General features: G+C 39.6%; 1 protein-coding gene across 3 annotated transcripts in view; it reads right to left on the bottom strand.

Moving 5' to 3' along the window:
- larp1 (La ribonucleoprotein 1, translational regulator) overlaps positions 1 to 12,436 on the bottom strand; it is a 54,032-nt gene that overhangs the window by 25,069 nt on the left and 16,527 nt on the right. For 2 of the 3 annotated variants that reach the window (XM_087175805.1, XM_023413055.2), the window contains exons 2-4: positions 8,167 to 8,231; positions 6,445 to 6,510; positions 333 to 404 (exon numbers count right to left, since the gene is read on the bottom strand). In XM_087175805.1, coding sequence (XP_087031931.1) covers positions 333 to 404; positions 6,445 to 6,510; positions 8,167 to 8,231 — 203 coding nt within the window. The remainder of the gene's footprint in view (positions 1 to 332; positions 405 to 6,444; positions 6,511 to 8,166; positions 8,232 to 12,436) is intronic. The other variant, XM_087175806.1, reaches the window with a different exon arrangement.

The raw sequence follows: 12,436 nt of genomic DNA, 5'->3' as shown, positions 1-12,436 counted from the left end.
TTTACACTATGTTTATCCAAATGACTGATAACTTGCAGCATTAGACAGAGCAAAGTGCTAGATCTATAAACAGCAGCATCTCACTGGCTGATGTTTTTCATTGCTGAGAGTCAATTTAGAAACTTTTCCGGTTTACAGTGCGTAGCCTAGTCCCAGCTTCCTGTTTGCAGCGAGGACTCACAGCAAGCTTAGACTCTGTGACACTATGATGTTTTTCTTTTTGTGTGGTGTAGGAATGTTTAAGTGTTTACTGGTATCACAAATCAGATACAGTGACTGAATATCATCAGGTGGGCAGGCTGCAGGTTTCTTGGGCTGCAGGGTGAACTTACAGTGAATCTCCATGAGTCTCTGACCTGCCTGACAGTCGGCGGGCAGGACACGGTCCGTGTCACTGCCTCAATCTGAACAGAGGGAGGGAAGAGCAGTTTAGAGAAGACAATGAGGTGGATGATGATGTGACACACACACTATATCAAAAAAAAAAAAAAAAAAAAAAAAAAAAAAAAAAAAAAAAAACATACAACAAGCTCTAAAGCTAAACAGAAAATGAACATGAGATGTGAGTTTTAATGTCAATGTTTGTAACTTTTCTAATCGGATTGTTAAAAAATGGAAGCTTAATTGTTTTGATAACCTATGTCAGACATACAGGTTGGGTGGGATGGATTTTACAGGTATTTAGAGCTTTGTGACTGTTTTTGTAAAAAGGTTCTAATATCAGAGAGCCACCAACTGTTATTTATATATTTACTGATGCTCAGGAAACAATTAAAGTCTTATAGGCAAGTTCTACCATGGCATGACATCACTGAATAAGAAACCTATAGACTATGTGAAACGAGGATGGGAAACAGAGCTGGACATTGAAATGACTGAAGACATGTAGCTGCATGCCTGGGAAATGCAGTCGTCCTCCACGAACTCCCGGACATGGAGAGACTACTGTTGGAAAAACTTTATTCACTTCTTTATCACTCCCAAACAGAAGTATAAACAAACTGGCTCTCGGTTACACTGCTGGAGGGAACGTGGAGAAATCATGGTTGATCATGCTCATGTTTTCTGATCTTGACCCACTGTTCAGTCTTTCTGGAAGAAAGTCGCAACAGTCATCTCAAAAAACCCTGGCTTTTATTATCAGTGCAACATTCACATCCCTCCGTCTTGATCTTTCATAATTATTGTATGTACCATGAGTGATAATTCACTCTAAATTTTTAATGATCATCCCATGACCTCATGTTTGTTTGCTTTTCATTTCTTGAATGTGAAATGTGAAATAGTACTGGGCCAAGTCAGTGAGTCCCGACAATCTGGTCATTTTAGGCAGTTGAGGAGTGAGAAAAAAAAAAAACTTAATTATTGCCCCTTTAAAAGCTCCTCTGTGTTGTGTTGCTCTGCTCAAACATCATGAGGGCATTACACGTCTTCCTGTTGCTATCAAACAATGAAAATGCCAAGAGAATGCTGCACAAGCTGTGGATAATAAGAAGCATCTGCTGCAGCTACACTCTACTGAGCTCCCTCTGGGTTTTATAAAGTACATCCAATATCATTTCAGTGGCTAAATGGCTAACGATGATGTCATTACATCAGGGCAGGATTACAATTTTTTTTTATGTTTATTGCTTTGGATTTTGCACAGATGGGAATAAGAGGCAATTATTTTTAGCAAGGACAGTGTGACATGATGGAAATCAAACGTTAGAGTAGTCGACTGTTCAAAGCTCAGGTGTGAGTGGAGGAGTGTGTTTTCTGAATCAGTAAAGACATGTGGTGTAACGGCTGTGAAAATGGAGACAGTAATGCTGAGATCACAGGGATGCTGATTCATTCCTCTTCCACCACAGGAAGGTACTGATGAAGCTGCTCAGACAGCCACTTTCACTAAGAAAAATTAATACTCCTGAACATGGCTCCAACCCCTGACACACTGATCACTCTGGGCGCAAAGCAGACAACACAATGGGCTGAAACATAAGAAGCCAACTGGTTACATATGTTAGTTCTGGTTTTGTTTACTACCGCAACACACAAGAGTCCACTCTACGCAACACACTGTGGCCTGAACACAGACGTGTGCTGTTAAGTGTTGTTTTTCCCAGAGACCGTAGAGGAAGAGGAGAACTATTTATGCCTGTGTGCAGTCCTGATACTTAAAGCTGTTGCCACTTAATACCATTTTGATCATACCAGCTACCAGAGACGGCGTTGATTTGATTGTAAAGACAGAAAACAGGATGACATAACTAAAGGGTTAAATAACAATCGGATTCCAAGTCTGTCTTAGTGCAAGTATGTGAACTGACAAGAGTGTGGGTCATTCCTTCTGTCCATGCTGGCCGTGACACAATCCCTCTCTAACTGCATCCTTAAGTGCAGATGAAACTAATGTGAGGCTGCAGCGAGAGGGAATTTTATATTAAAAACACTGTAATGTTGGATTTTACCTATTTGATTGGTTTGACTCAGACTTTGCTTATAATGTATTTTTTACTGTGGGCTTTCCCTCCAACTTCTTCCACTAGGGAACTGGAACTTCAACTTATAAATAGGTATCTATGTGTTATATTAAGATGGACTTCAAACTAATTTTGTTAAAGAGAGAAAATAGAAACAGAAAATATAGAAAAATAGAATTAAACATCTTATTTAGAGATGCAACAACTATTCGATTGACAGAAAATCAATCAGCAGCTATTCTGATGAACAAATAATTGTTTCAGTCATCGTTAGACAAAACAATCACTGCTGTCAGCTTCTCAAATGTGACAATCTGTTGCTGTGTCTGGTCCTGATGGTAGAGTAAACTGAGTATCTGTGGGGTTTGGACCGTTCACTGGACTAAACAAAGCATCTCTGTCTTGAGGAAATTGATGGGGAACATTTCTCTGTTTTTTGTGCTTTATAGACCAAACAACTGATGAATTTAAAAAAATCAAGAAATTAATTGTTAGTTGCAGCCTTAATCCTCTTATTGCTTGTGATGTCCCACCAACAGTGCAAAATAGAAAAGCAGAAAATCGTCACTTTGGAGAAACTGGAGCCAGAAAATGGAAACATGTTCTTAGTGTAAAAATATGAACTAAACAATTATTGATTATCAAAATAGTTGCCAATTAGTTTTCTGTCATTGGACTCAGACTGGAATTGTTTCAGCCCTAATATGAAAACAGAAGTAATCCAACACATCCTGAAGATTCAGACATTGGAACTAGCATCATTAATCATTAACTATCAAAACAATAATAAAAAAATTTATCTGGAGAAAAGCCACAAAAGGAAATCCATACAAGCCCATACAAATCCATAAATGTAGGAATTTTTATTTTACAGCTATGAAAGGTAGATAACAAGATGGATTATTGTATGAAATATTGAAGTTCAACTTTAACTACAGCATCAGACTCTACAGCACAAACCTGCAATCAAAACTCTGCCTTTATCAAATTTCAGTGTCGGTGTATCAATTTCCCAGCATGCCTGATCTGTGGAGTTCAGTGAGTGATTTACAGCTTCAAATGTTACGTGATGGACAGTGAACTCCGTCCCCCTAAGAATAGCAGCAGCACAGATCCAGGGGTGCTTTACTGAGGGGGGGATCCCTAAAAGGACATCCCTTCCCAGGGCTTGGCCATCGTCTCCCAACTCCGCCCCTCCCACCCTTGATTTCTGCCACCGGACCCGCCGGTTATTCCTGGCTCTGGTGATGTGACCCACATTTTCATGCTCGGGGACACGCACTCTCCCTCATGTTCTAAAGACCTGGCTGCCTAAAATAGGGCAGGTTACCAGGGTCGCTCTCCTGGTGACACACTATCATCCAGAGATCAGAAATAGAAAAGGGCTCTCGGGGGTGACTGGTTACTGTAAGAGGGAACAAATTAGATGCATCCCCTGTCGGACCAACAGCTGGAAGGAAAGAGAGGTTAAGTATAGAGGGGAGGGGTTCTATATGTTGGATATATGGTTGAGGGAGCTATGGACACCTGAGCTGAGCCAGTCTAGACTAGAGTACAGTTCATATGCATCAGGTTAATGTTGGGAACACCTCTGATTTCTCCGTTTTTTGCTGTTAAAAGAAATAGTAAAATTTGATGAGAAGACCAAGAAATCGTCATAATCAGTGATAAAGTGATATTTTTACACATTTGTTTTTGTATGTATTAAACAAACAAGCTACAAAATGACAGTGACTTTCAAAAGGTGCTGACCAACAGTCTAAAACTTAGAAGATATTCGGTTTAGAAGAGCAGGAGAAGCTCAAATTTGAAGTTGCAACCAGCACATATTCTGTGGTTTCGCTTCATAAATGTCTTCAACAATGATTTGATTATTGATATTAGTTGTTGACAGCTTTTCTGTTAATCCATCAATCAGCTATTTCAGCAATCTGTGGACAAATGAGCCAAGTGGGTCTAAACTAGAGCTGGGCTGGGACAGGTGTAGATGTTTAGGCCTAAGACTAGTTAACAATGTGTTTATAATCATTTGAAAATGAATACAATTTTGGTTGTCCTCTGATTGGACAACTTAGAGTGTTTTAATTCGAGCTCTCCATTTAACTGAAAGGATTTACATGTTAGAATGCCTCAGGTCTGAGATAAGATTTCTTCTTCCAAATCATTGATTTTTTACTATTTCCATGGCTACTGAAAAAGAGGACTGATTTCAGAGTTGAAACATTTTGCCTGATGCAGCTCTGAGGTCAGCCATCTTTGTTTTGTCTCCACAGAGTCCAAGAGGTCCTGGCATTGGTGGTGAGCCTGGACTAACCCTAGCACTTTAAAAAAAGAAACATGCAGTCCTGAGGACACAGAGTCGGGCCAGCAGACGCAGACTGCTCTGCTCTGTCTGGACGTGCTGTTTAGCTGCTGTGTAATTACAGCCACAACCATTAAAATACCTATTGTAGAAAACTACACACATCCACTACAGCGAAGTGTAGCAGAACGAGCTGATTGGTTGGTGAGTATAATAAGTTGGGGCTTGAAGCTACTAAGATGCTCTTTTAATCAACACCATCCCCCTTATTGACTCTGTTGTCACCTATGTCTGTTAAACCTTTTGAACTTTTTAAAAAGGAGTCACACCTGAGCAACAGACACCGACACTAACGCCTGTCTGCCTCTACCTGCTCGTCATTGTTGGTATCAAGTTGTTAGTATTTTTTCCTGAAATTATACGGCCACAGCTCTTATGTGAACTTAGCGCTGCATGAAAACACCTAGTCATACTTCCAATCACAAGTCACATAATCACTGAGGTAACAACTCAAAAGCTCTGCTGTTCCCAAACGGCGATCGGCTGCAGACACGTGGGTGTAATTCCTGTTTTCTCATCACTTAAAGACACAGTGAAATAAAAAAAAAATGTGTGAACTTATTATGTTTGTATCAAAATCCCTCCCTTCCCTTAAGCATTTAAACATTTTTGATGAGCCATCACAATCCTGAAAAAAAAAAAAGGGGGGGGGGGGGGGGGGGGCAACGACGACATAACTTTATCCATTCAAATGTGATTTGGGGAGATCAACCCCGCCCAATATACAAAACTGCTCTCGACTCTCTGCTCAAGGGACGTAGTAGTTAGCTGGGCAATATCATGTGTCAGATGTGTGTGTGTGTGTGTGTGTGTGAGATGGTGGGTGTGTTAGCTGGCAACATTTCCAAAAGAGTGCGGTTGAGGTCTATAATCCTCCCTTGTTCTCCTCTTCCTGATCTAGCAGCGTGTGTGAGGGAGGTGTGGCCAGAGACAAGCAGTCCTCTACAGCTCTGTGCTGCGCCGCTGTACTTGCTGAGCTACGCCCACTTTGAGCGATCCAACCAAATCTGAAGGATCTCATTTAAATCGCTCTTGTAACTTTGCCTCGCCCACATATCCATTCCAAAGGATTTTTAGTCACAAGGTCTTGATTTATAATCACACTCATTGACCATGACCACCTTCACAGCAGGCAACACAATAAATCCCTACTGTACAAGGTCCAGAGTTGCCCATAGGATTCAGATCTCTCTTACGGATAGAAATTTAAAAGAAACTTAATTACTAGAACTGCTAGAAGAGTCCAGCTATGCAAGTATTATGGTTGAAAGCCTTAATTTTTACATCTTTCTGCAGCATGTCTGTGGTATATTAAGTTGTTGTGAACTAAAACGGTTGTTATAAGCCACTGCAAACATTCCCAGGCCTGACAAGCTGAAAGAAAGATAAAAATACAAGTCTGACACTGGAGCACATTGACCCTGAGACGTATTTCCTCAGTTTCACTACAGCCTATTATAAATGTATGGAAATTAGGTTGATTCCGCTGCAGCAACTATGAAATATTGCAGGGATCCGAGTCCCTAACAGACACCACCCTCACCTCATCAGTGTGTCTTCTATACATCTATACCAACCTGTAAATCAACACTTCTCAAAACAAACACCACCACCTACCTGCATGTCTTTAGTTGCAATCTCCCCCGGAGTTGGCCAGCTGTTTGCGTCGCCAAAATCTCCAACCTGAGCGACAAGTTAAAAAGCAAAATGAGCAGGATTGCCACAGGTAGCAGTGAGGCGACTTTATCCAAGATCACACATTCAGTATGGATGTAACAGGGTCAAACCTGAAGATTTTTTATCAATATAATATGTGTAAAAATATATGCAGTATATAGTAGGAGCATTTTCAGGAAACAAAAGGTGAAAAGAGTGTAAACAAAAGAAGATTCTTCTCTTTTCATGCCAAGTGCTGAAAACCAAAAAAACAAATAGACATCCCATTTAAATATTTTCATGACATTTTGGTGTACAAGCTTTAAAATCCTGAACAGATATCTTAAAAAGACACTTTTTCATCATCACTGTTATTCTAACTTCCCTATTGTCAATTTTAACCCTTATTCAGCCATATGTTGCCTGTAGTTTGTCAATCTCTGTCTTTTGTCCGTGCAACACCGCAGTTACCTCAGAGCGTAATACAGGTTTGCGGTCAAGGTGTGGTTAACAGCCCTTGAGTACTACAGCAGAGACTGCCATCAAAGGTATGAAGTTGTGAATGAAATGCTTTGAGGAGAGCGTGTTTGCTTTATCTGCCGGGCCATTGGCTCACCAGGAGCTCACATTTGCATTCCACAAAGTGTGAGGGGAGGATACTACACACAGCTTGAGGCATGACAGATAAACACCGGCACTCTGACCGCACATACCTTCACTGAGCTGTCTAATGACTGTGTCCTTTTTGAATTGGACCAGAGTATTTAAAAGGTTGTTTTCCCAAATTATAAATCATAGTATTTTGGTGTATTAACAGCAAGACAACATTCTCCGTACTGGACGTCTACAGAAATTAAAGCGTCCAGATGGTGATGAACAGCAAATCCAATACAGTTACAATGAAGCTGAACATTTAAATTAGTTTAAACGATTACTTCAAAACGATTACTTCAAAACTACTCTTGTATCTGAGCATCAAGTATAAAGCTACAGCCAGAAAACAGATAGCTTAGCATAAAGACTGGAAACAGAGGGAAGTGTCTGCGTACCAGCAGCCTAGACATTACTATCTAACACATTATAGTTCATTTGTTTGTAGGACACAAAAAGTGAAGTGAAGTAAAAACAATAAACTGCTTTGGTTTTAATTCAGTAACTATGCTTATCTACTCAACTGAAAGTAAACACATTAGAGATGAGAACACTGACGTGTGACTGAGCCAAAAATAAGTACTTTAAGTACTATATTAACCTACTGATGATACAAATATCCTGAATGACAGCACAACTTCCACTGTGGACAAAAGCCTTTTTCTGCCTCTCGGTTATCGTTTTAAAATTTTACTCAGAAGATACTGTAAGCTGCATATGGTTCATTTCTTTTTCAATTGGGCTGGAAACAGGGCAAATTACAAGAACCGTTTTCCCTTTAGTTTATTATTTTTCCTTTTCTAGTTTATTCAGCTCTCAGGATTTATCCAAAACAAATCTATGAGGCGGTGGAAGCTGTAAATTTGACACAAGTCACACTGCAGCACTTACTTACTTCACTTTGATTTGCCCGTGTTTGTTGACTACCAAAAGATGCCATGCTGGTACTCTTAGATCTTACGAATACTTCTTTAACCTTGAATAGAGCATTAATGACTACAATGTGACGCACACGCTAGCACAGATCATTACCTTTCCTCCACGTCTGGCTTTGGGTGGGTTCCCTGCTCGCACTACCTTGGCGGGGCCGGTCGATTCTGTGGAAACACATCAAGATGGTCGGCATTACAACTGGCTCTGCATACATGAACACAGAGAGTCTAAAGCCATTGCAAAAGCGATGTGTGGAGAAGAAAGCATGTGAAATGAACAGATTTTTTTTTCATAGAAAAAAAGTTCTGCTAAAAAAAAAAACAAACAAACAAAAAAAAAACAGCTGAACAGACATCAACCAAAAAAAACGCATGAGATCAAACATATAATAGTTTGTTTTTCTGTCTCAGTTTTTCCCACATTCGCTGATTTGCTTGTCTCAGTTTATTTGTCTGTGTTCTTTGTTTTAATTAACTTTTCCATTACTTGTCTTATCTACCTGTGGCAGGTAGGCTGTCAATAAATCATCTGATTTTATTTGGCTTTTTCAGCAGGTCTCAGATGTGACATTATTTTCAGATAAACTAAAAGAAACATTACCATCCTTTTTCTGCCTTGTCATTGTTGTAAACAGATACAGCAACAATAACAACTCGTTTCAACAGACCAAAACAAAACATAACACCCCCACTAGAATACATGATCAGACCCGGAGCACATTAATTCAACGTGGAGAAACGTGGCCTGAAAGGACAGTTAAAACCAGGTCAATGGGCAGGACAACCAGCAGCATCACAGACAGAAAACTGGGAAACTCATGACAAAAATGTCCAGGGATCACAGAAACATAGCAGTGCAGACAGAACTGACAGTCAAGTATATCTGAAAATACAACTTTCCTCATGAAAACAAGCAACAACCACCCCTAGTCATACCCACTCATGAATATTCATAAACCATACCAGCAGAACGGCGAGGCTCACGTCATCGTTCTGACCTGGCTGGTGTCCTACAGTCATAGATCTTACTTTCTGCTGTCTTTGGCTGCACTGTCACCACACGCAGTGATATGGAGGAGAGAAAGCGGCTCACAGCGACTTTGCCGAGCCGTTTACACCAAAGAGCAAATCTCAGTAAGCTCCTTAAGGACAATCGTGTCGAGGGACAGCGCCAGAAAGAGAAAGAGAGGGGGAATAAAATCCTTGCCAGACTACATCTAACAACACCAAGAGCAGCAGCATACAAGGGTTTCTTTACAGACATGGGTGTATGTATGTATTCATAAGTGAATTTTGTACTTCTATTGTTCTATTATTTTCTTAACAGACTTATTAATCGTTTTGTCTATAAAATGTAATATGCGTGTTATAATATCCAACAGTCTAGAGTGTTTTCAGTTTGTCCGACGAATATTCAGTTTACCGTCAGGTGAGAGAGAAAAAGCATCAAATAGAGAAGCTGCAACGAGGTTATGTCCGACAGTTTTGCTTGGGGAAAAAAAAAAGAAAAAAAAGATGAACAATTATCTGATTTTTGCTGATTAATTTGAAATCACCTATTAACTACCTGCAACAACTTTGATAATAAATTAACTCAAAACATTTGCTGCTTCTCAGAAGTGAAGATTTGCTGCTTTTCTCCATCTAATGAGTGTAAATTGAATATCTTTGGGTTGTTGAGTGTTGGTCAGACAAAACATCCAGGTACATCACAATCTTGTAAATTTTATGGACTAAACGAATAATCAAAACAAACAACTCATAAATGAATTGATAATGAAAAAAATCTTTAGCAAACCAGTCAGACTGAAGCCTAGCTCAGGAGTCCTGAACCTTTAATTGGTCAAACGATCAAAACAAACATCAGAAGGGAGTAAAAACAGGAAAGGAAATATCCTCCACTAAAACGTAGGATGTTATGTCTGAGTTGTGGGAAATGCAGGCTTTAATAGCCACATTATGCCTGTGTGCCAGTGTGATTGTGTCAATCTTGAACTTTTTATGGCCTGAAAATCACAGCCATTTCTTTTTTAACGCTGTTGAGAAACAGTGACCAACTGGAGGTCATGTTTGCAGAGAGCATGACTGTGCAGCCACATGAGGACTCAGTGATGCATGAGAAGTATTTTACAGAAGTAGTGCAGCAAATAAAGCTCTAGAGGAAGCAGGTGTGACCACTGGATGCTGGAGGTGTTCCCCATGCAGGCAATCAAATCAAAACTCATCAAGACATAAAAATGTCTCCTGAGCAGCAACACAGAGATATGTACCCAACAACAGGAACAGGAATCTAGGAGCAAAATTACAAAATGTAGAAACCCTACATTGGAGACTGAAACCTGGGCCTGTGTTCTTTGGTGTAAATGGATGTGCTTGTTTACTGACATCACCTTTTCTGAACTTTACGACTTTAATTATTTGCTCACTTCCTAGTGACGAGTTTGAGAAATAGTGATGTTGAGTTCAAACTTCCTGACACTACACTTCTGACCTTTGCCTCATTTAATTTCACTAAACTGTGTCACAATCATGTCTTTTGTCAGCAGGAAGATTTTTCCAAAACTTGATTTCTATCAAGTTTCTTTTCTGTTAAAGGGCGCACAGTAAAACGTGTCAGGAAGAATTAAAGAGAGGAAGAAAAAAAAAAATCTAACAAACATGCCACCTGAGCCCACAATAGCTTGAGGGTGAGGCGTCCTTGTCATTATCAGCACAGTACAATATGACAGTGTCTGAATATGAGAAAGGAACTGAGACAATTCTGTGAAAAACAAAGCGGCTAACGCTCAGAGACTGAAAGTAGCAGTTAAATATTTGTAAATCATCATTCCTTTTAGTAAGCGCATACTTCTTTATTAACGACAAGTTATTTGTGGCTTTTCCCCAGTGACAATCTGCCTTCCACTTACTTTAAATGAAAAGGAGTATCTCTCTGGTCAAAGATCAGAAGTTCAGGTCAATTTTCATGTTAACAGTTTATAAAATCATTAGCGTCAATAAAATTACATTAAATTGAATTTTGATTTTGCCTTTAAGCCAACTCCAGCAGTTTTGCACATCTTGTAAAGAAGCAGCTCTTTTTGGTTCAATCCGGTATTTTTTATAAAAAGCCCATGTGAACTAATCCAACAGTGAAATGTTTGCTTTGTGAAGCTGGTAGTTTAAGCTCTTGACCTGCCCACATTTTACTGTGAAATAAAAGCTTCTTAAAACCTGGTGCTGTTTCCAGTGGTTAATTCAACATCTCACACTCAGACATAATGTTGCTTTAACAGTCTGCTGCTGCTAACCCTAATCATGGCCCATGAACCTGCCATTCATCCAAAAATCGTCAATGACGGATGGGAACAAGACGATTCCTTGAACCAAAGCTGCAGTTTCCACCAAAATTCAAGACGTTTTCGATAAACACAGAATCAGGATCCTATTCAAAGTTAGATTTTCTGATGGTGCATCAAGTCTCCAGCATAAATGTCTTTCTAGGTTTGTACGAGCAGTAAGACTCGAGCATGACCAGGGAGTTTGTAGGACACATTTTCATTCACTCCTAAAACTTGTTGAAGTGAATATAAATTCATTGACTGTGACGCAGGTCATCAGGGTTCAGTTGATGCATACAGTCCCAAAGAAGTTTTGTTTTACTGACAGACTATAAATGTAGCATTACAGCTTCCACACAGGGATCTCGCCATAATTTAATTTAATTTCAAGCTACACGAGGAAGCAATAAGAGAAGTCATGACCTGCCCAATCCTTTAAATTTGTCCTTTTAATGTTGGTGGATACATATGCCAGATTTTCTTTATCCAAATTAAGTACAACTGTTCATAAAAAACAAACCGTACCAAAAACAAAAGGAGTGGTTCAAAATGGTTCAAATGGTTTAAAATTGAAAATCAATCAATTTCAGTCGAATTGTGATTAGTGGATTTGCTCATGTGGGCAAAGTAAATCTGCGCAGATCATTTGCACAAATTATTTGTGTCGCAATTAGCGTATGAATTATTGTGTTATGGCCCAAAGCGTATTTTGTAATATCACCATGACCTTGACTTTTGACCACCAAAATCTAATCAGTCATCAGGCATGACAATATGTTGAATGATAATGTGAAAAATATGTGACAATGTGAAAGTGGTTGCTGACAGTGATGAAACTACAGACAATTATCACCTGAATATACAGCTTCTCTCTTTACAAAGCTTTATAGAGGGTTTCAGCTCATTGTTCTGCCGCCCGGCCCACAACTTCATTGTTTTGGTTCTCTCTCTCTCCGCCCTCATGACGTCGTTTTCAGCCGCAACATCAGCTGTTTTCAGCAAAAAAAAAAAAAAAAGCAGCAAACAGACACAGCTAGCAACCAGCTGGTG

Source organism: Seriola lalandi, unplaced genomic scaffold (assembly GCF_002814215.2).
Source record: "Seriola lalandi dorsalis isolate HSWRI2012SDOR001 ecotype SW California unplaced genomic scaffold, Sedor1 jcf7180002054502, whole genome shotgun sequence".
In the NCBI taxonomy this organism is placed as follows: domain Eukaryota; kingdom Metazoa; phylum Chordata; class Actinopteri; order Carangiformes; family Carangidae; genus Seriola; species Seriola lalandi.
Note: the sequence above shows the minus strand (reverse complement) of the source record. Positions and strands in the feature narration are given on the sequence as shown.